Source organism: Carcharhinus amblyrhynchos, chromosome 14 (assembly GCF_965287045.1).
Source record: "Carcharhinus amblyrhynchos chromosome 14, sCarAmb.v2.hapA, whole genome shotgun sequence".
In the NCBI taxonomy this organism is placed as follows: domain Eukaryota; kingdom Metazoa; phylum Chordata; class Chondrichthyes; order Carcharhiniformes; family Carcharhinidae; genus Carcharhinus; species Carcharhinus amblyrhynchos.
In genome coordinates, this window is record NC_137337.1 from 53,248,229 (window position 1) to 53,275,491 (window position 27,263).

At 42.5% G+C, this 27,263-nt stretch overlaps 1 protein-coding gene across 2 annotated transcripts in view; it reads left to right on the forward strand.

Annotated features, from left to right (window-relative positions):
- Positions 1–27,263, forward strand: part of heatr5a (HEAT repeat containing 5a) — a 169,328-nt gene that overhangs the window by 75,343 nt on the left and 66,722 nt on the right. Inside the window, exons 18-22 of one of the 2 annotated variants that reach the window (XM_080202886.1) lie at positions 419–609; positions 7,678–7,837; positions 10,158–10,347; positions 18,490–18,659; positions 19,256–19,282. In XM_080202886.1, the coding sequence (XP_080059012.1) occupies positions 419–609; positions 7,678–7,837; positions 10,158–10,347; positions 18,490–18,659; positions 19,256–19,282 (738 nt within the window). The remainder of the gene's footprint in view (positions 1–418; positions 610–7,677; positions 7,838–10,157; positions 10,348–18,489; positions 18,660–19,255; positions 19,283–27,263) is intronic. The other variant, XM_080202887.1, reaches the window with a different exon arrangement.

Sequence of the window (27,263 nt, forward strand, 5' to 3'; positions counted from 1 at the left end):
CTCGCCAATTAGTCCGTGCAGGATCTGAGTGCTCGTCCGCATACTCCAGGCCAGTTGCTTTCCGTGGGTTGACTTTTGAGAAGACTGGTGACCTTGGATATAGGTCCATCTGAAGCTTCCAGTGTGTGGGGTGTGCTTTTGCTGACCTGCTACTCAATGAGCATAGAATGCGTTGAGCTCACTCTGCAAATTTGGAGATAATACATCCTGACATCATGAAAGATGCCATATAAAAGCAAAGTATTTATAGTTACAGTTCTTTTGTCATACCAATCATGAATGACTTATTGCTTCAGGTTGGTTAATGTGATGTGTATGTATAGCAGCTCAGTATGTTTTTGCTGCTGTTTATAATGAAATAGTCATGCACACTGGACTAATGAATGAAGTTCAACGTTTTGATTTTTTTCTTTTCCAGGGGTTAGCTTGCACGAAAGATAATTTAGGCCCTGAAGGGGTGAGAAGACCTGCTGTAACTCTGGTGATGCGTTCCTTGGAAAGTGCAAATCTTCTGTTAAGGTGTGCTGCAGCAGAGACCCTGGCCAGACTGGCACAGGTTGTAGCAGATAGTGCCTTCACTGCCAGGCTGGCACAGACTAGCTTTGAAAAGTGAGTAGATTAGTATAATTATTTTTGATGGTATTGCAATAGACTTCAGTTTAAAAAAAAATCTATTTGGGATATCTGTGTACTAGAATGCACTTGAGTATTATTGAACTAAAGCCATATTCATTTCTTGATCTGTGCAGAATACAAAATATAAATTATATCAACCAACAACTTGGAATCATAGAGATATATAGCATGAAACAGGCTCTTCAGTTCAACTCGTCTATGCCGACCAAGTTTCCTAAACTGAACTAGTCCCATTTGCCTCATATCCCTCTTAAGCTTACCTATTCATTTACTTGATCAAATAGCTTTTAAATGTTCTAATTGTACCTGCCTCTCACACCTCCTCTGGCAGCTCATTCCATGTAAGCATCACTTTAGGTCCCTTTTAAATCTTTCCCCTCTCACCTTAAACCAATGTCCTCAAGTTTTAGACCCTCCTACCTGGAAAAAATGACTTGGATATTCACCTTATCCATGCCCCTCATGATTTCATAAACCTCTAAGGTCATCCCTCATCTTCCTATGCTCCAGGGGAAACAAGTCCCAGCCTTGAATAAGAGCCTTTGTTTTACCATATTACATATGAACCTTATGTAATTCAGCCTTAAAAATCCCATCACCCAGCTGCCATTGCTTTCTGGGGATGAGAATTCCTGAGGGGGAAAAAAAAATTTGTCAACTCTGTCTTAAATGGGAGATTCATTTTTAAACAGTGCCCCCTAGTTCTAGCTTCTCCCATAAGATGAAACATTCTTTGACCTGTTGATCCCTTTAGGATCTTGTATTTCAATAAGGTCACCTATCAATCTTCTAAACTCCAATGCATTTCCAACCTGTCCCGTCCTTTCTAACCTTCAGTTGAATGAACCATCACTTTACTGCATCTAATGCAATTATATCTTCCCTTAAGTAAACACAACTGTACACAGTACCCCAGATGAGTGAGCTATCGTAATTATAGATTTGTTGCTTGTAAACATCAGCTAGGATTCTTATTAATCACTGCAGTAAAACTCAAATTTGTGAATGTACAGGTGAAGATCATTCATGTTTTTCTCTTGTTGAATCCTGAAATGCTTAGTTTTTTGTTTGTCACTCCCACATTCAACTATCCTCACCGAGCTCCTGTCCTTTTACATCACCCCCACCACCAATGTCAGTTCATGCAGGACTATTCGCCACATGCCATCCTCCATCAAATTCTATTCGCCCATTAATCCTGTCACAGTGATAAGAAATTTCCACCATTTGATTGAATTACATCTTTGGGATCATGGAATTCCACTTTCTTTAAAAAAAAATCCCAACCTCCTTTAATATTTTAAAAAGTAACTCTGAGCTTCCAACAGCAAAGATAGATACCCCCCACCTCTCGCTGGTCTTAAAGACCTCCATGACACACACACACACACACACACACACACACACACACACACACACCCAGCAATCAAAGGAGGAGGTCCAGCATGAAAATCAACACATTGGGATGCTGGAGCCACAGAGTCCTTGTGCATGGTTGTTTTTCAAACTGGAGGCCTGTAATCAGCGGTGTGCCTCAGGGATCAGTGCTGGGTCCACTGTTATTTGTCATTTATATTAATAATTTGGATGAGAATATAGGAGGCACGGTTAGTAAGTTTGTAGATGACACCAAGATTGGTGGCATTGTGGACAGTGAAGAAAGTTATCTCTGATTGCAACGGGATCTTGATCTATTGGGTGGGCTGACAATTGGCAGATGGAGTTTAGTTTAGTTAAATATGAGGTGATGCATTTTGGTAGATTGAACCAGGGCATGACTTGCTCAGTTAATGGTAGGGCGTTGGAGAGAGTTACAGAAAAAATAGATCTCAGGGTACATGTTCATAGCTCCTTGAAAGTGGAGTCATAGATGAACAGAATGGTGAAGAAGGCATTCAGCATGCTTGGTTTCACCAGTCAGAACATTGAATACAGGAGTTGGGACATCTTGTTGAAGTTGGACAAGATGTTGGTTAGGCCGCACTTGGAATATTGCATGCAGTTCTGGTCACCCTATTAGAGAAAGGATATTATTCAGTTAGAAAGAGTGCAGCTTTGCTAGGATGCTACCGGGACTTGATGGTTTGAGTTATAAGGAGAGGCTGGATAGACTGGGACTTTTTTCTCTGGAGCATAGAAGGCCGAGGAGTGATCTTATAGAAGCCTATAAAATAATTAGGGACACAGATCAACTAGACAGTCAATACCTTTTCCTAAAGGTATGGGAGTCTAAAACTAGAGGTCATAGGTTTAAGGTAAGAGGGGAGAGATACAAAAGTGTCCAGAGAAGCAATTGTTTCACAGGGTGGTGAGTGTCTGGAACAAGCTGCCAGAGGTAGTAGAAAAGGCGGGTATAATTTTATCTTTTAAGAAACATTTAGATAGTTACATGGGTACGATTAGTATAGAGGGATATTGGGATTAGCTTAAGGTCTTAAAAAAAGGCGGCATGGACAAGTTGAGCCGAAGAGTCTGTTTCCATGCTGTAAAGCTGTATGACTGTGCTTAGCCTTTCAATGCAGGAAGGCGATGAGGACTTGCAGTGATGAAAGCGCTGATGCTCCAGAGTTTTTCCTTATGTTTGACTGCTGTGTTTCAGTTGCCAGCGCGTTGACTCACTGCTCATGTGCAAGTGAGGTACCGGCCTTATTCCTTTGTCCTGCAGCAATAAGGAGGATTAGGTGGGCAGGTCTCGGGTTCGCTGATCAGTGCCGAAGTCATTCCTAAGATGTATGTTACTATTGGTTTGAGTGAACCAAACTATTTCTCTTTCATTGAGGGTCTATGAGAAATGGGGTGAAGACCTATCCCAGTGGGAGAGGAGTCAGAGTGAGATCTTGAAGTTATGAACAACAAAAGGTTTTAGTAAGGTGACAAATGCAATTGTGATGTTTGATTTTGATGTTTGATCTGTGACTAACTTCACCCATGCCCACTCTGTACCCCTACAACTCCTTACTCCTGCGAACAGTCCCACTATATCTTAGTGTATTCCCAGGATAAACATTAGAAGTGGAGGTTGCTACTTTTCATGCCCTGTTGCCTGAGATGCTGTTGGCGGGTGCCCTCTGCAGAGGGCCCCAGCCTACTCTTAAGTGGCACAGCTGCCTCATTGTGCCAGTACTTGGATTTGATTTTGGCCTTGGGTGATTCTCCGTGTGGAATTTGCATATTCTCCAATTTCCTGAGTGAGTTTCCTCCACAGTTCAAAGATGTGCAGGTTCAGTGGCTTGGCCATGCTAAATTGCAGCTTGACGTCCAATGATATGTAGGTTAGTTGGATTATCCATGCTAAATGCCTGAGGTTGCAAGGATAGGTTGGGGGAGATTGGCCCTTGTGGAAGATGCTCTTTCGAAAGCTGGTACAGGATTCTATGATGATGCCGTGTCACTGAGTAGCTTGCTAGGTCATTCCAGAGAGTCAGCTGTGCTGTGGAGTCACATGTAGGCCAGATCAAGTAACGGTGACAGATTTCCTTCCCTAAAGGACATTAATGAACTAGATGGAATTTTGTGACAATCAACAATGGTGTCATAGTCATCCATTCCAGATTTTTTTTGTTGAATTCAAATTTTCCATCTGCATTGGTGGGATCTGGACCTGGACCCCCAGAGCAGTACTCTGGATCTCTTGATTTCTGGTCCAGTGACAATTCATGCCATCGCCTCCCTTCATTCTTCGACTACACTGAAATTTAAAATTAATAATAATCAGGTTAGACAGTTGGAGCCCAAGGAAAGCACCAAGTCCAAATAATGCACTTAATTGTTAAAAATTTAAATTTCACTTTCTGTAACCATTATCCATTCATGAAGTGGACAGAGAAAGAAAAGTCATGTTCTGGTGTTAGTACAACAGGATGAAGTAGGAAGTATCTGCATTAAACACTGAAATGCTGAGGTTACTTTGGTGATTTGTTATAAATGCATTGGTTCAAGTTTTGGTAAGTAAACAAAGGAAAAACAAATCCACTTGAAGTCTAATGAATCCATCCATTTGAAATGGCTTACAAGCATTTGCATTCATCACAGATAATAAAAAGTGTGACAATTACATGATGCCTTGCCACAAAAAAAAATCAGATCTTTGTGTTCAACAACTAATTTTCAGGGTTTTTTTGTCTTTAATCACTCATCCCTACTATCGTCACTTGCCTACATTAATTCCTGACACTTCAATACCTCTGAAATTCTGTGTTTAAATTCCTTAATGGCCTTGCCCCCCAAGTCTTTAACCTTTTCCAGCCATACATTCTTTGTTGTTTTAATTATAACCTCTTGCACAACCCCTCCATTTATTAAGCTTCAAGGTTTGCCTTCAAGCACTTGTGTCAAATACTCTGCAATTCTCTCACTTGATACACCCGCCTCATTCTTTTTCTTGCTCTCACTCTGTCCCTCTCCTCCTCCAACTTTGAGTTCTTGCTTACGATCACTTCTTGATGAAATTTTTGACCACTTCTAAAATCCATTTATTTCCATCGACTTCCTTTTTCCTTGTTGAGGCCTTTTTTTTAAAGGCACTATGAAATACCAAGAACTGTTGAATCATTGTTGTGAAGTCGAGGAGTCAGCTGGATTCTACTCTGATCAAGAATGTAGGACTATTGAATCATAGAATCCCTACAGGACAGAAGGAAGCCATTTGGCTTACACGGACAACAATTCAACCCAGGTCCTATTCTATCCCCATAACCCCACATATTTACTATCCTAATCCCCCTGACATTAAGGGGCAATTTATCATGACCAATCAACCTAACCCACACAACTTTGAACTGTGGAAGGAAACTAGAGCACGCAGACACGGGGAAAACATGCAAACTCCACACACTGACCCGAGGCTGGAATTGAACCTAGGTCCCTGAAGCTGTGAGGTAGCAGCGCTAATCACTGGATCACCCCTTGCTTTGTAGTGACTGAAGTGTGTCACTGAGTTCGATAGAAACCCATCTTGCTTTCATCAGATTTTGGAAGACACTTGAGTTAGTGCCAGATGGAGCCCTCATAGCTGGGAATTATACGAGTAGACCTCCCGTTCAGATGAAGTCTGATCATGTAGGGTTATGCTGCAGGAGTTTTCCCTGGATAAATACTAACATGAGTCCCTTGCATATTTTGTTCTACTACCTTTGGCTAAGCTGGGTAATTCCTTTATGCGGTGCGACAACAGTTTGAATTCATATGAACTGATAACGCAACTTATCCCATGATACCTCATTTAGATTGTCTTGTATCCTTAGATCATTTTAGCGATGCTAAAGGTTTGCATCATGGTGACGTGCAATCTTTTTAAAATGGGAGTCGTTAACTCTTAACTAACGCTTAGCATTGTTTTGGTTGAGCATCAACACTTTTTTATATTTTTATCAAATGTATTTTTGAACATTATTTTCAATTTAGGAACAAACAGATCATACTGGTGATTCCCCAGCATCCACTTTTAACTGTTGGAATTCTAACAGTCAGTCAGAGCAGAGTAATTTGAGGGAAGGAAATATCTTCAATGAAAATTGCCTTTTTATAAATGACTTATTTTCAAAAATAAAGTTTGGAACAAAACATCTTTTTCCAATACATCATCAATGTTTTCTGGCAGTACTTCCCGTTAGGTAGTGGTTCGAAAGCTATTCAGCTGATATCTATTATCATGAAATGGTAATATTCAATAGAAATTATCACTACTTTCTTTCCTGAATCAGAGACTACCTCTCTGCTACTGATAGTGTGTCAAAACTAAATATTCTAAGAGATATGGGATTCAGTTTCCAGTCTAGATAGATATCTGTTCGAATAGCAGGAAAGTTGATCAGGATTTTTGATTCTTGTGGATATCCAGTGTCTTCTGCTTCATGATGCATGTGTATGGATTTTTGATGAGGATAAATTGTGTACGTACATGATGCCCTCTATAGTTGAATAGTCCATTGACTTCATGTCTTGATTCAGTGCGTGGAAAACAGCCAGTTTGCTGTTGTGTTATGGAGATACTTTGAAACTAAACTCAAAGTTTATAAAAGGAGGAGAAAATTGACAAATGAAAAGAAATGCAATGACAGCTGATTTCAAACCACTGAGGTCATTACTGATGTGCACTTTAAGAAATAATGGTAACATTTGTATGGAGTTTGCCCGCTATCCGCACGTTTATGTGGATTTCCTCGGGTACTCCGGTTTCTTCCCATACTTCAAAGATGTGCAGGTTAGGTTGATTGGTCGTGCTAAATTGGCCCTTAGCGTCAGGGGGATTAGCAGGGTTAATACGTAATGTTACGGGGGATATGGCCTGAGTGGGATTGCTGTCAGTACAGGCTCAATGGGCCAAATGGTCTCCTTCTGCACTGCAGGGATTCCATGACTTCTATCTTTCCTATAGCACTGGCACTGAAATTCACGCATAACACTGATCAATGATGCGGTAGGCAGAATGTCTTTTTGGACTGAGGGTAGTATTAGGTTAGTGCAGTGGCTGAGTGGTATTTTCCACTAACAGAATGCTGTATGTGGAATGCCACGCACAGCACACAGGCTGTACATCCCAGAGATCGGCTGATGGAAATAATCAGTGTGTTCCTTCAGTTGTTCATAGTGGGCAAAATACACAATGGGCAGAGTAGAGACTATACTCAACTAGCTTGTTCTTGCAAAATCCAAAACAAAACATCTATTGTTAGTTAGATTCTGTAATTGTGCAGCACTTGCTGAACAATCCTGACTACAGACAGATCCTTGACCAGACCCCAGATTGTGGGGGACCCGTCTGGTGAGAACTAATAACATTTTTGTTGAAAGTAGACAGGTTTGAGGTTCAAGATGCTTACTAAGTTGATAAAGCCACAGGATTCCACAGGTTTCTGAATAAATAAATTTTATTATCCCGAGTTCAAAAAGTTGAACCAATTTAAAGTATCTATCTTGTATGCTAACATTTTTCTATTTGTCCTGATGAGTTCATGATAAACATATTCAATAACATGTCTCTGTTCAGCAATATTAATGTTCTGTATTACAAAGCGACTGTTTCCTTCCTCATCACCTCAGGTTAAAGTCTGCCAGGGATGTGATTTCGCGCACAGGACATTCCATGGCTTTAGGCTCCCTTTACAGGTACCTGGGAGGAATAGTTTCAAGTCAACACTTGAATGCTTGTGTCAGTATTCTTTATACTTTATCTCAAGATAGCACATCGCCTGAAGTTCAGGTAATATATATTTTGGAATATGACATCAAAAGTAAGTGCTTGTAAATATGAAAGCATGAAAATTTAATCTTGTTTACAAATCCTCCTTTAATTTTGCTGTATTGAAGAGATTTGGTACCGTAACCTGCTTAACATAAATTCCATTTGACTTTCCTGTAGTAATAAAAGTCTTGCCTGAGATTTGTGCAAATGCTTTGTATAGTGGGATCACAACCTATGTAATTTAGGTGCATGGTTCTTTGCTAAAATATTTGATTCATCGAATGGAAAAATTGTTTTAATGTTATAGAAATCGTACCTGTTTAGATATTGTGGTACACTGGAAAACTAAATAATGGATTGAACTTTAGTTGTATGCTTTCTTGTTTGATACAAACACTTGTTGAAAATGTACTCTTTGAAAAAAAAAGGATAGTTGTTATCACTGCAGGATTGTCTGCAATAAATATAGTGGGTTTATTGAGTTTGATCAGAGTTTTCAAGATGGAATATAACACACTGGCTATATAACAGATGCAAACAACGGTGACTAGTGTGTGTTGGTCCAGATAGGGCAGATAGATGGTATGCATGAACCCCTTTTTATGTCTTTTCTATCTATTCTGGGTGGATGCTCTCCTTACCAACCTATCTGGCCCGCTTCCACAGCGCCCCCTCCCCAAACCATCCAAGCCTCTGTCATAGCACTCACTCCTTCGGACCTGCCTTCCTCCAAACTCCCTCTGGCCTGCCTGCCCTCCCCAGTCTTCCCATACTGCATTCCTCTGTCCCACCCCTGTTTAGCTGCCCTTGAAATGTGCTTGCCTTCAAAGTATAAGAGCAGAATGTTATAAAATTGATAAGGTTGATAAGGTTCACCATGGTAGGCTTCTGCAGAAAATGCAGATGTATGGGATTGGGGGTGATCTAGGGAATTGGATCAGGAATTGGCTAGCGGATAGGAGACAGAGGGTGGTGGTTGATGGTATATATTCATCATGGAGTTCGGTTACGAGTGGTGTGCCTCAGGGATCTGTTTTGGGGCCACTGCTGTTTGTAATTTTTATTAATGATCTGGATGAGGGTATAGTTGGGTGGATTAGTAAATTTGCTGATGACACCAAAGTCGGAGGTGTGGTAGATAGTGAGGAAGGGTGTCATAGTTTGCAGGAAGACTTAGGTTGCAGAGCTGGGCCGAGAGGTGGCGGATGGAGTTTAATGCGGAGAAGTGTGAGGTAGTTCACTTTGGTAGGAATAACAGACGTGTCGAGTATAGGGCTAACGGGAGGACTTTGAATAGTGTGGATGAGCAGAGGGATCTAGGTGTATGTGTACATAGATCCCTGAAAGTTGGGAATCAAGTAGATAAGGTAGTTAAGAAGGCATACGGTGTCTTGGCGTTTATTGGTAGGGGGATTGAATTTAGGAGTCGCAGCGTTATGTTGCAACTGTAGACAACTCTGGTGCGGCCGCACTTGGAGTACTGTGTGCAGTTCTGGTCCCCACATTACAGGAAGGATATGGAGGCTTTGGAGAGGGTGCAGAGGAGGTTTACCAGGATGTTGCCTGGTATGGAGGGGAGGTCCTATGAGGAGAGGCTGAGGGATTTGGGGTTGTTTTCGCTGGAAAGAAGGCGGCTAAGAGGGGATCTTATTGAAACATACAAGATGATTAGAGGTTTAGATAGGGTGGATAGTGATAGCCTTTTTCCTCTGATGGAGAAATCTAGCACGAGGGGGCGTGGCTTTAAATTAAGGGGGGGTAGTTATAGGACAGATGTTAGGGGTAGGTTCTTTACCCAGAGGGTGGTGAGGGATTGGAATGCCCTGCCTGCTGCAGTTGTAAATGCGCCTAGTTTGGGGGCGTTTAAGAGATCCGTGGATAGGTTTATGGACGAAAAGGGATTGGTTTAGGTTAGTGGGTCATTGGTTTGTAACTGGTCGGCGCATCATCGTGGGCCGAAGGGCCTGTTCTGCGCTGTAATGTTCTATGTTCTAAAATTAACTTGTATGCAAAAAGGATTAATTTGACTGAATTTTGATTTGAAATAGAACAAGGTATATATTCTGCAAAGCTATTAACGGATAACGTACTGAATAACGGATTGTTCCCTTTATGATGTTGAGAATGGATTACTAATGTACGTTAATTTAGCCGTCTTATCGAAGAAGTTCAATCCATTATCTTTGTATAAATGTGATTTGCTTGTAAAGCAGCTTTGTTCATAACTTTCTTTTGTCAAGATTGCTGAATTTATTATTGAATACATGTCATGCTTTATACTGGATCTTTTATTGGTACTACTTTTAACTATAAACACTCTATTCCTCTTCAATTGTAGACCTGGGCACTGCACTCCTTGTCATTGTTAATAGATTCTAGTGGTCCAATGTATCATGCCCATGTGGAATCGAGTCTTTCTCTTGTCTTGCTGCTGCTGTTGACTGTGCCTCCTACTCATGTAGAAGTTCATCAAAGTTTGGGTCGTTGTTTGAATGTACTTATTACCACACTGGGGCCAGAATTGCAAGGTAACGTGTTTGCAATAGTTGATAATTGTGATAAGAGTGCTCAATGGCATTTGAAATGTGCTTCCCATTGCATGATTAATGCCTGAAATTTACATTGATTTTAAAACAAAAGTGTTGGTATGTTTTACTAAATTGATTTTTATTTAATATTTGATCATCCCCGATAAAGGAATGTGCTTTTCCCTTGGAAAGCATAGTTTTTTTATGTCAAATTTGGGAGACTTTCTGTTCATTTCATATAATTTTCAAACATATATTGAGCTAAAATGAATGTGTTCCTTAAGTAATTGGAAAATGGGGGTTGGAAGACACGTTTCAGCAAGACATCATGAATTGATTTTAACTTGAAGTTGGTCAAAATACAAGATTTGGATATGATTGCGTGGCATTTATAGGAATGGAGATTCAGATGTTGGGCATCTAATGCTGTGCAGTGTATCCTTGAATCATTGTTTTTTTAGTTAGGATTGATGAGATCTTGAGTTTGTATTCTCAAGTACTGTCAGTGTCTATCTTTCATTCTTTGTGGAAAATGCAAACTTGGTGGATGGACATGAGATTTTCACTAAATGCACAGTGGGAGGAGAGGGATGATTGGGATGGTCACAACAATAGTTAGCAAGAATCTACAAGTAGTTTTAATTCTCCAAATCGTTTCTGGCTAACTATTGCTGTGAGACAGTTAAAATCATTGGAAGTATGCAATTTAATTGTGTTTTGGATGGTTCCCAGTGCAGGGCAGCTATCCTTCAGGAGTTTGAAGTTCTCCAGCCATTGGTGTGCAAACATTACCAGGGAGCCTCTGGTGGGATGGGGGTTGGGAGTGGGTTTTCCCGGTGCAGATTTGGGGTACCCCCAGGTACTCTGGTCTGGAACTCAGAAGTTACAAGCCATTGTCTTTGGTCTTTGCCACAAACTCCATTCTGCTCCCCACTCCTTGTCAACTATCTGAAGCCGAACTACACTATTTGCAACTTGGATGTTATACTTGACTCTGAGGTAGGCAGCCAACCGCATATTTGTGTCACCACTAAGACTGCCCATTTTCTACCTTCACATCAAATCCTTGCCTAAACTCATCTGCTGCTGAAGTACATGCTTCTTGATGTGGCCCTTTGAACAAACTCCAAGCCAGTCTCCAATGAGCTATCTCATATAAACTTGATTATTCAAAAAGCTCCTGCCCATGAGCTGACCTAACCTAACTCACTCATTCATCAACCTTGTGCATATCGACAATTAGAACAAAGAACATAGAACATTACAGTGCAGAACAGGCCCTTCGGCCCACGATGTTGCGCCGACCAGCTTTTTAAAAAAAAACACTAACCCACTAATCTAAACCAATCCCATTTCGTCCATAAACCTATCCACAGATCTCTTAAACGCCCCCAAACTAGGTGCATTTACAACTGCAGCTGGCAGGGCATTCCAGTCCCTCACCACCCTCTGGGTAAAGAACCTACCCCTGACATCAGTCCTATAACTACCCCCCTTAATTTAAAGCCGTGCCCCCTCGTGCTAGCTTTCTCCATCCTAGGAAAAAGGCTATCACTATCCACCCTGTCTAAACCTCTAATCATCTTATATGTTTCAATAAGGTCCCCTCTTAGCCGCCTTCTTTCCAGCGAAAACAACCCCAAATCTCTCAGTCTCTCCTCATAGGATCTCCCCTCCATACCAGGCAACATCCTGGTAAACCTCCTCTGCACCCTCTCCAAAGCCTCTACATCCTTCCTGTAATGTGGGGACCAGAACTGCACACAATACTCCAAGTGCGGCCGCACCAGAGTTGTGTACAGTTGCATCATGACGCTGCGACTCCTAAATTCAATCCCCCTACCAATAAACGCCAAGAGGTGGATTGGCCATGCTAAATTGCCCGAGTGACCCAAGATGTGTACGAGAGCTGGACTGGCCATGCTAAATTGCCCCTTAGTGTCCCAAGCTGCGTACGAGAGGTGGATTGGCAATACTAAATTTCCTTCAGCGCCCCAAGATGTGGATGAGAATTGGACATGTTGAAATCCCTGACACGGCCAAAGATGTGTAGGTTGGGTGGATTGGTCATGCCAAATTGCTCCTTAGTGTCCCAAGACGTGTATGAGAGATGGATTGGCTATGCTATATTCCCCTTAGTATTCCAAGGTGTGTACGAGGTGTGAATTGGTCTTGTTAAATTGCCGCTTTGTCTCCCAAGCAGTGTACAAGATGTGGATTGACCATGCTAAATTCATTTTAGTGTTCCACAATGTGTACAAGAGGTGTATTTGCCCTGCCAAATTGTTCCTTAGTGTCCCAAGATGTGTACCAGAGCCGGACCGGCCATCCTTAGATGCTAAAGGTGTGGATGAGAGGTCAATTGGACATGTTAAAATCCCGTTTGTGTCCCAAGCTGTGCACAAGAGGTGGACTGGCCATGCTAAATGATCCCTTATTGCTAAATTCCCCTGAACATAAGAACATAAGAAATAGGAGCAGGAGTAGGCCATCTAGCCCTTCGAGCCTGCCCCGCCATTCAATAAGATCATGGCTGATCTGTCGTGGCTCAGTTCCACATTCCCGCCCTCTCCCCATAACCCTTAATCCCCTCGCTTATCAAAAACCCATCAACCCACGTCTTAAAAATATTTAGCGAGGCAGCCTCCACCACTTCAACGGGCAGAGAAATCCAGAGATTCACCACCCTTTGAGTTCTAAACCGCCCCCCCTTTATCTTGAGGCTGTGCCCCCTAGTCCTACTGTCCTTTGAGCGGGAAGAGCCTCTCCACCTCTATCCTATCCATCCCATTCATCATCTTATATGTCTCAGTGAGATCTCCCCTCATTCTTCTAAACTCTAACGAGTACAAGCCCAGTCTATTAAGCCTCTCCTCATAGTTCAACCCCCTCAACTCCGGTATCAGCCTAGTAAACCTCCTCTGCACTCCCTCCAAGGCCAAAACATCCTTGCGTAAGTGTGGCGACCAAAACTGCACCTTCTATATAAATGGTAAATAGCTGAGGCCCCAGCACCGACCCCTGGGGCACTCCACGAGTCACCAACCACCAATCCGAATAGCACCCATTGACCCCCACTCTCTGCCTCCTATTTGACAACCAATCCTCTATCCACGCTAACACCCTACCCCCAACTCCATGCCCCCTGACCTTCTGTAATAACTTCTTGTGAGGTACCTTGTCAAACACCTTCTGAAAATCAAGAAAGACCACATCCACCAGCTCTCCTCTATCCACCGCCCTAGACACATCCTCATAGAACTTCAATAAATTTGTCAGACACGATTTCCCCTTAACGAAACCGTGCTGCGTCTGCTCTATCAAGCAATAGCATGGCCAGTCCACCTCCCGTACATGCCCTGGGGCACGAATGGGAATCCAGCCTGGCCAATTCAGCTCTCGCAAACATCCTGAGTACCACGAGGAAATTTAGCATGGCCAATCCACGTCTCGGACACATCCTGGGTCACCACAGGCAATTTAGCCTGGCCTATGCACCTCCCGTACAGTTGTCAAGCAGCACCATGATTTTAAAATTCTTATCCTGTTTTTAAATCCCTCTATAGACATCCCTTACCTCTGTAATCTTCTCCAGCTGCTGAATCCTCAGATATTTGCACTCCTCAATTTGGGCCTTGTGAGCATTCACGTAATTGTTACAGCACTGGAAGTAGATATTTGGCCCATTGTTTCTCTGAAAAATTTACCTGTGTCATTCCCCTTCCTTTCACCAATGGGAATATTTTTTCCCTATCTACTCTGTTAAGACGCCTCATGACTTTGAATACATTTATTGAATTTTCTCTCAATCTTCCCAAAGGAAAATAGTCCCAACTTCACCAATCTACATATCTGTAGTTCCTCATCTTTGAAACCATTCTTGTGAATCTTTTCGCTGCTTTCTAATGCCTTCACATCTTTCCTAAAGTTGGCACCCAGAACTGACTGTAATATTCTAGTTAAGGCTGAGCCAGTGTTGTATAAAAGTTTAACATTACCTTTTTGCTCTTTTACTCTTACTCTATGCCCTGTAATAATAAAGCATTAGTAGTATTCATGATTTTAATTGCTGCACCAATAGAGGCCACGTGTTCAGCTGCCAAGCACTCAAATCTCCTCCTTAAATCTCTCTGCCTCTCTTTCCTGCTCTTCAACCAAACATTTAGTCATCTGTGCCAATGTCTCCTTATGTTGCTTTCTTTCTAGGTAACACCTTAGAGTCTATTAAATGAGTTGTTGTATTGAAAGAGAGAAAAGAGTCATCGTTGTAACGTAGAAAATGTGGCAGCCAATTTGCACACAGCAAATGCCCACAAGCAGTAATGTGATAAATGACCAGATAATCTGTTTTTCTAACGGTGATTGAGAGAAAAGTATTGATCAGGGCACCAGGGATATGATTGAGTTTTTTGAAGAGGTGACAAAGATAATTGCGGTTGGGCTGTGGATATGGATTATATGGACTTCAGTAAGGTGTTCAGAAAGGTCCCACATGGCAGACTGGTACAAAAACTAAAATCACAATGGAGCTGGGCTGGCTATATGGATACAGAACTGGCTTGGTCGTAGAAGACAAGAGGGGTGGTGGAAGGGTGCTTCTCGCAATGGAGATCTATAAGCAATTGTGTTCCGCAGGGATGAGTGCTGGGAGCTCTGTTGTTTGTAGTATATATAAATAATCTGGAGGAAAATGAGAGTGGTCTGATTAGTGAGTTTGTGGATGACATGAAGATTGGTCGAATTGCTGATAGTGCTGGGGATTGTCAGAGGATACAACAGGATATAGATGGGAAACGTGGGCACAAAAATGACAGTTGGAGTTTAATCTGGACAAGTGGAGGTGATGGATTTAGGAGGGTCAAATTTAGGTGTGAATTATACTGTAAATGGCAGAACCTTAAAGGACATTAATATACAAAGGGATCTGGACATGCAGGTCCTTAGTTCCCTAAAAGTGGCAACGTAGGTAGCCAAGGTAATTAAGAAGGCATATGGCATGCTTGCCTACATTGGACAGGGCATTGAGTACAAGAGTTGGCAAATCCTGTTGCAGTTATATTAAACCTTGGTTAGATTGTGTTTAAAGCATTGCATGCAGTTCTGGCTGCCACACTACGAGAAGGAAGTGGAAGCTTTGTAGAGAGTGCAAAGAAGGTTCACCAGGATGTTGCCTGGTCTCGAGGACATTGGATATAATGACAGAATCATAGAGTCCTATATGCAGAAGAGGCCCTTTGGCCCATTGGCACCAACTCATGAAAGGCCCTGACTTGTTCACCTAATTCCACTTGCCAGCATGAGTTATGGTGTGCCAAGTACTCATTCAGGTACTTTTTAAAGGACGCGAGGCATCCTGCCTCCTCCACCCTCTCAAGCAGTGCATTCCAGACTGTCACCACCCTCTGAGTAAACATGTTTTTCCTCACATCGCGCCACCCCCCCCCCCACCCCCCGCCAAACCTGCCATCCCTCACTTTTAACTTGTGTCCCCTCGTAACGGACTTTCAACTAAGAGGAACAGCTGCTCCCTAACCATCCTGTCCGTACCTCTCATAATCTTGAACACCTCAGTCAGGTCGCCCCTCAGGTTTCTCTGGTCCAGAGAAAACAGCCCAAGCCTAGCCAACCTCTCGTTATAATTTAAATGTTCCAACCGAGGCAGCATCCTGGTGAATCTCCTCTGCATCCCCTCCAGTGCATTCACATCCTTCCTACAATGTGACAACCAGAATGCGCACAGTTCTCCAGCTGTGGCCTCACCAGAGTTCCATACAACTCCATCATGACCTCTCTGCTTTTGTAAACTATACCCCGATTGATAAAGTTGAGTGTGCCGTATGACTTTTTCACCAACCTATTAACCTGCCTTTTCGCCTTCAGAGATCTGTGGACAAACATGCGAAGGTTCCTTTGTTTTTCAGAATTTCCCAGTGTCAGACTTTTCATAGTACACTTCCTTGTCGACTTACTCCTTCCAAAGTGCATCACCTCACATTTTTTCAGGGTTAAATTCCATCTGCCGCTCATCTGACCACCTCCTCTATATCTTCCTGTAACCCAAAACACTCAACCTCATCGTTAATCACCTGGCAAATCTTTGTGTCATCAGCAAACTTACTGATCCTACCCCCCACATAGTCATCAATGTCATTTATATAAAAGATGAACAATAGGGGGCCCAGCACGGATTCCTATGGTATGCCACTGGTCATTAGCCCCCAGTCACTAAAGCAGCCATCTGTCACCACCCTCTCGTATTGCTAAGCCAATTATAAATCCACCTTGTCAGATCACCTGTATCCCATGTGCATTAGCCTTCATAATAAGTCTCCCATGCGGGACTTTGTCAAAGGCTTTGCTGAACCATGTAAACCACATCAACCACACTACCTCATCCACACACTTGGTTACATGCTCAAAAAAGTCCAATCAAATTAATTAGGGATAACCTCCCTCTGACAAAACCATGCTGTCTGTCCCTGATCAAACCTTGCTTCTCGAAATGGAGATAGATTCTTTCCTTCAGAATCATGTTCAGTAGTTCTCCAACCACAGATGTGAGACTCACTGGTCTGTAGTTCCCTGGCTTGTCTCTATAACCTTTCTTAAATAGTGGGACCACATTAACTGTTCTCCAGTCCTCTGGCACTTCCCCAGTAGCCAGGGAGGAATTAAAACTTTGGGTCAGAACCCCTGCAATTTCCTCCCTTACCTCCTGCAATAGCCTGGGGTACAATTCATCTGGACCTGGAGATTTTGTCCACTTTTAAGCCTGCCAATACCCCCAGTACTTTGTCACTCCTGGTGATAGTTTTCTCTCTCCCTGAGTTCCATGACGACCTCCTCATTCTCATGGGTGAAGACAGATGTGAAATATTAGTTTAACACCCTACCAATGTCCTCTGCCTCCACACACACGTTTTCCCCCTTGATCCCTAATGGGCCCTATTCTCTCCCTTGTTAACCTCTTTCCATTGATATACTTATAGAATATCTTAGGATTTTCCCCACTTTTATCAGCCAGAGCTTTCTCATATCCCCTCTTTGCTCTTCTAATTGATTTCTTAAGCTCCATCCTGCACTTTCTGTACTCCACTAATGCCTGTGTAGACTTACCCCCCTAATACTTGTTAAAAACCTCTTTTCCTTCACATTGCATCTTGAATGTGTCTGGTCATCCATGGTTCTCTGGGTTTGTTACACCTTCCTATTACCTTAGAGGGAACATGCTGGGCCTGATCACCACCACCCCCCCCCCCCCCCCCCAACTGCAATTTCATTTTTGAGCACCCCACCCCCCATCTCCCCACTACTCTGTAGATTTCCCCAGAAGTAACTTGTTCCAGTCTACCTTGGCCAGATTCTGCCTAATTTTGTTAAAATCTACTCTGATCTAGGTTGAACAAACTCAGTTTGTTTTCACTGGAAAGACAGAGGTTGAGGGGAGGTCTGCAAAATTGAGAGGCATGGACAGGGTGGTTAGCCAGAGACTTTTTCCCAGGGTGGAAGTGTCAATCACGAGGGGGTGCAGGTTTAAGGGAGATGTGTGGGGGAAGTTTTTCATGCAGAGAGTGATGGGTGCCTGGAATCTGCTGCCAGATGAGGTGGTGGAAGCAGGCACATCAGCAACACTTAGAAGACATCTAGATGAATAGGGAGGGATATGGACTGAGTAAAGGTGGAAGGTTTTTACTGGTCTAGTTAGGGCATCATGATCAGCACAGTCTTGGAGGGATGAAGGCCTTGTGCCAATGCTGTAGTTTTCTTTGTTCTTTATAACTCCTCTTTGCAATTACATCACAGTATCTTTTACTTCCACCCAAACAGGTGTTTCCCTTTAATTTACCATCTGAATTGCAACGTGTCTGACAGCATGTGCTCAGTATTGCCTGGGAATGTCAGTCTTGATTTTTGTGTTCAAGCCCTGGAGTGGGACTTGAACCTGAAACATTGTGACACAGAGGTGAGAGTGTTACTGATTGACTGGCAGCTGACTGTTGGTGAAATAAACTGAACCTGGACTAATTTTCGTGTCGGGGCCAATGCTGGAAAATATTTTCAGTGTACGTTAAGTACTTAATGAATTCAGTATTTGCTATTCCAGTAGTTAAAGTAAATAATCTGTCTATATTTAATTCCTAGGCAACAGCACATCTGTCCCTCTGTTAAGAACCTCCTGCCTAGTTGGCTGCGCAGTGATGCAGGATAATCCTGATTGTCTTGTGCAGGCACAAGCTATCTCCTGCCTTCAGCAGTTGCATTTGTTTGCACCACGTCATGTGAACCTTTCCAATCTTGTCCCTAGTCTCTGTGTAAGTATGCCATGTGAATGTAATCTTTTTATATTTGAATTTGGGTGCCTTCAACTTACATTGGTTAAAAATGGGCCATCCATAAATTGGTTGTACCCATTGCTGTGACTTAAATAAAAGCTGTATGATTTGTTCTTAGAGATAATTTTAAAGTAATTACACCAGGGCCAAATTAATGCACAGCGTCCAAATAAGGGGCCCATAATAAAATTCACCCTAATGCAGAAAAACTGCGTAAAACCACTAACCTAGTTTTATTTAAGCCTAATGTTGTGCAATATGACTATTTTGCTTGTAAATGCAGCTTGTAAACAGTCTGAGGGACTGTTTTTTGAATTTAGCACAAGTTTATAACTTCATTGGTTGGATTTTAATGTAGTATCAAGAGGCCCTGGCACCATAACTGCTTCATCAGGACTTTGTACAGTTATTTTTGTAACTGTGCGTACACCAGTTTGTCAATCAGAACACCGTGCTTTGTCTAGTGTCAAGTTCTTGCTAGCAATATTGTAATTAGTATCACAGTTTCCGTTTGTTGAACAAATGTTCAACCAGGGTGTTATTGTGACTGGCCTGTCATTTGTTCTTTTGTGCAGGAAATCTTATTGGATAATTCTGTTTGGGTAGGTTATTTCCCTCATTGCACCCATTTTCCACCTGCCACAACACCACCCTCACCCCCACACCCCCAAACAAGTATTGGTTTCATGTGTTTAAATACTTTTTTATATTGGTTTGTTTTTAGCTCTGATTCTAGTATCAAATTAACAACTTGGCTGGGCATGCAAATTGAATACAAACAAGTTGAGATGCAACTTCCCTATTGATAACCCTTGGCTGACCTCTGACTTAATTTTCTAATGTACTTTCCTTACTTGACAAGCATCAATTGCATCTGCAGGCTGCACAGGTATAGATTAATACTGTAAATGGTTTGGCTTTTTATTATTTGCTTGATTATGCGAAAAACTCCCCAAAACCTTGAGATTGTCATGAGCAGTGTGCATTTTGCTCCTGTCAATATTTTGACCATGTCTGAAACTCTTCAGTCAGCTGATACACAATGGGCTGTTGATTTTCACACACTAACATGCAGAGTATATGCAAAAGTTAACGCCACAGAATTAGTTTACTTTAATTCATAATTTTTGCTTGTTCTTTTGTGCTCGATAGTAATTGTCAGCATTTCTTTGTCTTGCAGGTGAGTGCACTGCTACATTCATATGGTTTATAGTAAAAGCTTGTTCATGCTTTAGCTGTTTATAATTATTATTACAATGAGTTCCAAGTGACTTTGGGTGCAAGTTGAAATTAATTGTTTTTTGACTTAAAATTCTAGCACAAGTGGTGTACTTGCCACTAATAATCAGTTACAATCCAGAATTTCAACCTGGAGTACATTTTGGAGATATTATGCTGTGCAATCTTTTATAAATTAAAAATAATCAATGAACTCAAGATGACAAAAGTGCTCAAATTGTAACAATATTCTTATAAATTTACATATTTTTACAGAAATAGAAATAATCCAGTTACCGTTTTGATGAATTTTAGACCAAGAATACACTATCAGATTTTCATGTTGCACTGAACAAAGAAAATTACGGCACAGGAACAGGCCTTTCGGTCTTCCAAGCCTGCACTGACCATGCTGCCCAACTTAACTAAAACCCCCTACCCTTCCAGGATCCATATCCCTCTATTCCCATCTTATTCTTGTATTTGTCCAGACACTCCTTAAAACTCACTATCGTATCTGCTTCCATTACCTTCCCCGGCAGTGAGTTCCAGGAATCCACCACCCTTTGTAAAAAAAAAATTGCCTTGTACATTCACTAGAGTGAATGTTGGACCTTTAGAGGATGAGGGGGGATTTAGCGGTGGGAGATGAGGAAATGGCTGAAGCCTTAAATAAGTTTTTTGCCTTGGTCTTCACGGAGGAGGACACGAATAGTTTGCCAGATATTAAAGATAGAAGGATGGTAGGAGTTGAGGGCCTGAATGTGATTACTGTCACTAGAGAGGTAGTGCTTGATAGACTAATGGGACTGAAGGTGGACAAGTCCCCAGGACCGGATGGAATGCATCCCAGGGTTCTGAAGGAAATGGCAGAGGTGATAGTGGATGCCTTAGTGATTATTTACCAAAATTCACTGGATTCCAGGGAAGTGCCGGAAGATTGGAAAACGGCTAATGTTACGCCGCTGTTTAAAAAAGGTAGCAGGCAAAAGGCAGTGAATTATAGGCCGGTTAGTTTAATAAACGTCTGTCGTTGGAAAAATGCTTGAATCCATCATCAAAGAAGAAATAGCGAGGCACGTAGAAGAGAATGGTTTGATAGAGCAGACGCAGCACGGATTCGTTAAGGGGAAGTCATGTTTGACGAATTTATTGGATTTCTATGAGGATGTGACTAGTGCGGTAGACAGAGGGGAACCGGTGGGTGTGCTGTTTTTAGATTTTCAAAAGGCGTTTGATAAGGTGCCTCATAAAAGGTTGCTACAGAAGGTTCGGGTGCACGGAGTTGGGGGTAAGGTGTTAGTGTGGATAGAGGATTGGTTGTCTAATAGGAAACAGAGTTGGTATCAATGGGTGCTATTCTGATTGGCGGTTGGTGACTAGTGGAGTGCCGCAGGAATCGGTGCTAGGACCTCAACTATTTACCATTTATATAGATGATCTGGAGGAGGGGGCTGAGTGTAGGGTGACGAAATTTGTTGATGACACGAAGATGAGAGGTAAAGCAAATTGCGTGGAGGGTGTGGAAAGTCTGCAGAGGGATCTGGATAGGCTAAGCGAGTGGGCAAGGACCTGGCAGCTGGAGTATAATGTTAGCAAGTGTGAGGTTATCCACTTTGGCAGAAATAATAGTAGGAGGGATTACTATTTAAAGGGCGAAAAGCTGCAGCATGCTACGGTGCAGAGGGACCTGGGGGTCCTTGTGCATGAGTTGCAAAAACCCAGCCTGCAGGTGCAGCAGGTGATCAAGAAGGCAAATGGAATGTTGGCCTTTATAGCGAGGGAGATAGAATATAAAAGTAGGGAGGTCTTGCTGCAACTGTACAGGGTACAGGTGAGGCTGCAGCGGGAATACCGTGTGCAGTTTTGGTCGCCGCACTTGCACGAGGATGTTTTGGCCTTGGAGGGGGTGCAGAGGAGGTTCACTAGGCTGATACTGGAGATGAGGGGGTTGGACTATGAAGACAGACTAAATAGACTGGTTCTATACTTGTTGGAGTTTAGAAGGATGAGGGGGGATCTTATAGAGATGTATACGATAATGAAAGGGATGGATAGGGTAGAGGTAGAGAGATTCTTCCCACTTAGAAAGGATAGCAGGACTAGAGGGCACAGCCTCAGAATAAGGGGGGGGGGATGCAGTTTAGATCGGAGTTGAGGAGGAACTTCTTCACTCAAAGGGTGGTGAATCTCTGGAATTGTCTGCCCGTTGAAGTGGTGGAAGCTACCTTGCTAAATATATTTAAGTCACGGGTAGATAGGTTTCTAACAGACAAGGGAATTAAGGGTTATGGGGAGAGAACGGGAAAGTGTAACTGATCTTATTGAATGGCAGGGCAGGCTCGAAGGGCTAGATGGCCTACTCCTGCTCCTATTTCTTATGTTCTTATCTCCTTTAAACCTTGCCCCTCGTACCTTAAACCTATGATCCCTAGTAATTGACTCTTCCACCCTGGGAAAAAGCTTCTGACTATCCACTCTGTCCATGCCCCTCATAATCTTGTAGACTTCTATCAGGTTGCCCCTCAACCTCAGTCGTTCCAGTGAGAACAAACCAAGTTTCTCCAACCTCTCCTCTTAGCTAATGCCCTCCATACCAGGCAACATCCTGGTAAATCTTCTCTGTACTTTCTGCAAAGCCTCCACATTCTTCTGGTAATGTGGCGACCAGAATTGAACACTATATTCCAAGCGCAGCCTAACTAAGATTCTATAAAATTGCAACATGACTTGCCAATTTTTAAACTCAATGCCCTGGCCGATGAAGGCAAGCATGCCGTATGCCTTCTTGACTACCTTCTCCACCTGCATTGCCACTTTCATTGACCTGTGTTCTTGTACACTCATCAATACTCATAAGGATTCTGCCACTTACTGTATATTTCCTATCTTTGAGACCTTCCAAAATGCATTACCTCATTTGTCTGGATTAAACTCCATCTGCATTCTCTCCACCCGAGCCTCAACCGATTTGTATCCTCTGATGGTCCTCATCGCTGTCTGCAAATTTACCAATCTTTATGTCATCCACTGGTAATCAAAACAGATTGATTGATTTATGTTTTCCTCCAAATCATTTATATATTACGAACAGCCAAGGTCCTAGCATTGATCCCTGAGGAACACCGCTTGTCATAGCCCTCTATGCAGAAACACACCCTTCCATGCTACCCTGTCTTCTATGACCGAGCCAGTTCTGTATCCATCTTGCCAGCTCACCTCTGATCCCATGCGACTTCACCTTCTGCACCAGTCTGCCATGATTAATGAAGGTAGGGCAGTGGATGTTGTCTACATAGACTTCAGTTAGGACTTTGACAAGGTCCCTCCAGAAAACCATGTTGCCTCTTGCTGTCCACTTATTTCATCCTGACTCAGAGTCCTCTTCAATAATTTTCCTACCACTGATGATGTAAGGCTCACCGGCCTGTAATCACCTGGATTATTCCTGCCAGCCTTTTTAAACAAAGGAACAACACTGGCTATTCTCCAACTCTCTGGGACCTTCCCTGTAGCCAGTGAGGTTACCAAGATTTCTCTCGAGACCCCAGCAATTTCGTCTGTTGCTTCTCTGTTTTTTGTGGTATATCCTATCAGGCCCTGGGACTTGTCTACCTTACTGTTTCTCAAGAACCCCAATAGCACCATCTTTTTGATTTCAACATGACTCAAGCTATCTACACACCCTTTCCAGATGCATCATCCATCAAATCCTTCTCTTTGATGAACACCTCGCCAATTTCCTCTAGGTCCATGCATAGATTCCCTCCCCTGTCCTTGTGTACCCACCCTCTCCCTGGCTCCCTTTTGCTCTTTATATATGTACAAAAAGCCTTGGAGTTTTCCTTAATCCTGCTGACCAATGAATTTTCGTGACCTCTTTTAGCCCTTCTTACTCTTTGCTTAAGTTTCTTTCTATTTTCTTTGTATTCTGCACTCACTTCGTGTGTTCCCAGCCCCTAGCCTTGACGAATGCTTCTTTTCTCTTTTTGACTAGGCTCACAATATCTCTCATTATCCATGTTCCCCAAAACTTGCTATATTTATCCTTCATCCTTACAGGAATGTGCCAGTCCTGAATCCCTATCAACTTATACTTGAACTCCCACGTGCTCGATGTTGGTTTGCCTTCGAACATGCCCCCAATCTACCTTCTTCAGTTCCTGCCTAATATTGTTGCAATTAGCCTTCCCCCAGTTTAGTACCTTAACTTGAGGACTACACTTTTCTTTAACCATCAGTACCTTAGAGCTTACTGAATTGTGGCCACTGTTCCTGAACTGCTCTCCTACTGTAATATTGACCACCTGGTCAGGCTCATTCCCCAGTACCAGGTCCAGTATGGCTGCTTCCCTAGTTGGACAATCTACATACTGTTTCAAGAAGCCCTCCTGGATGCTCCTTACAAACTCTGCCCATCCATGCTCCTAGCACTAAATGAGTCCCAATCAATATAACGGAAGTTAAAATCTCCCACCAAAATCTGCTTACATATCTGTTCCTCTATCTCCTGTTGGCTGTTGGGTGGCCTTTAGTGAACCCCCAACATTGTGACTACATCTTTCCTATTCCTAGCTCTATCCGTATTGCCTCACTGAGCACTCCAAGGTAATTCTCCTTAACCAGTAGTGCAACTCCCCCACCCCTTTCACATTCCCCCTCTCTCCTGCCTGAAACCTGTATCCTTAAGCTGCCAATCCTGTCCTTCCCTTAGCCAAGCCTCTTGTAGTAGCAACAACAATATAGTTTCAAGTACTAATCCAAGCTCTAAGTTCATTTGCCTTAATTGTTACACTTCTCACATTGAAACATATGCACTTCAGTTCACCAGAATCTCTTTGATTATTAACTACCATTAACAGAGTCTTATTGGCCCTATTCTGTAGTTTTCTTTCTTTCAGTTACTTCACTGTTGCTTTGGTTCCTATCCCCCCTGCCAAACCAGTTTAAATCCTAATGTGTGACACTAGCAAACCCCCCCAGCCAGAATATTTGTCTTTCCAGTTTAGTTGCAACCTGTCCTTCTTGTACAGGTCCCACCTACCCCCGAAGAGATCTCAATGGTCCAGATATCTGAAACCCTTCCTCCTGTACTAGCTGTTTAACCACATATTGAGCTACACTGTCTTCCTATTCCTAGCCTCGTCTGGCATGTGGCACAGAGAGTAATCCTGAGATTACAACCCTAAAGTCTTGCCTTTTAACTTTCTACATAACTCCCTAAACTGTTGCTGCAGGATCTCATTACTCTTCCTGCGTGTGTCATTCATAACACCAGGTTAGAGTCCAACCAGTTTATTCTAACCTGGTGTTGTGAGACTTCTTGCTGTGTTTACCCCAGTCCAATGCCGGCATCTCTACATTGTCATTCGTGCCAGAATGTACCATGACCTCTGGCTGTTCACCCTCTCCCTTCAGAATCTTTCTGCCCGTTCAGTGACATCCTTGACCCTGACACCAGGGAGACAACATACCATCGCAGAGTCTCTTTGACATCCTCAGAAGCACCTATCTGTACCCTTCACTGTAGAGTTCTCTATAACTATTGCTGTACTGCTCTTTGTCCCTCCCTGCTTAACAACTGAGTCAGCCGTGGTGCAACTGCTCTGCTTGATGCTGGTATTATCCCCAGTAGGCAATCTCCCCCAACAGTATACAAAATGGTATACATGTTAGAGAGAGGGACGACCACAGGGTTTTCCTGCACTGACTGCCCCTTCAAGCAATCGCTCATCTATCTGGCTGCACCTTGTGGGGTGACTATATCTCTGAAGCTCCTATCTGTAACAATTGGGTGCACTTCCTGCAGATATAGTCGTCTGAGATGTTGGAACTGTCACAGATCTCCCACATCTCACAAGTGCAGCACTTATCCTCACTGACTGACATTTCGAGTCTCAAATAAATTATTTAAGAAAATTTATAAAACTTTTACCTTCACTTTTATCTTCTCAGTGGCTTTTTTTTTGGTGGAGGGTGGGGTAACGTTAATGTCGTGTTTCGGGCTTACTGCTCCCCACTTCAAGGTAAATGTTGCCAGGCTGACTTCTCCCAGGATGCACCAGTGAAGTCTTTCAGCTACCACTACCAGATGCTGTCACTCCTGTTTATCACTGGAGGTGTTCTTCCGCTTCCCACTTCTTAGTAAATGTTTTTGAGCTAACTTCTCCCAGACTGCACCAGGGAAGTCCTTCAGTTGCCTGTACTAGAAACATTGCAACTCTCTCTCTGTAACTAAGTTACTAAGTTCATTGCCTCATGGAACCAGTCAAGACAGACCAGCAAATCCTGTGATCAAACAATTAATTGATTGGGGAACTGTGGGGAGATTACAGTGGCTATGAACTGGGATTGGAAAAAAACAGGCTTTTGTGACAAAATAATAATGAGTTTAATGGCCATCAGCATTACTAATATGTAAATTGACCAGTAACTGGTGGTGAGGAAAAGATACCCTGCAAGTACAACTTGTACAGTTTGCATTACTGCATTGATCTTTGTGAAGATGAAATCTTGCCCTCAGTTTGTCCGAGAGATTCTTGGAATTGCTGCATTTGCATGTTAATTTTCAGTTGAGCATCCTTCAGAAAGTTAGGACTGGTATTTAACAGCATAAGTATAATTTCAGTGAGATTTTTGTCCCTGCAATGAGATGCAACATCTTTGGCTATGAAATGGAACAAGTTAAACTTTGGAAGTACATTCCCACAGGTAAAGTGTTAGAGAATTTTAAATTTCTTTATTTGTCTTTCTATCTTTTTCTCCCTTGACTTCTCTTTCTGTACCTGTTTGACTTGAATGCACCATATTTTTCTACATTCCTCTCTTTCTAAAACCTTCATTCTCATTGACCCAGAAGATGGGTGGTTGGCTATCAAGGTCCAACATGTCCTGTAACCCTCATTATTAGTTCATGCTTCCAGCAACTTGCAGGGCAAATATTATCTAGCTGAAGAGTCAAGAGTGAAAGGCAGGAAATGCAATTAACTGGCCATATTGTGAAATGCCCCACTTTGTCAAAACCTCGTCCAATTATGTTTGACTATCTGTGTTAGGTTCCTAATTCACCTTTTTAATGGCATTTGCGTTAGCATTAGTCTGCTCAGCATATGCAAATAACAAGTTCATATAAATTGGCATCTTCATGTGAATTGTGGTCACAAAACTTACACTGAAGAATATATCTGTGCTTAGTAATTGTTTGGAGTGCCAACCAAAGAGTTTATCTGAAATATGATCAATTCATTATGATTTGTTTAGGAAACAATTAATTCTCAGCTGACTGTTTGGTGAACAAGGGTTCTTGATCATTTTCTTGATCATTTTTGTTGTACTTTTTGCTTTCAATTTATGATACTAACATCC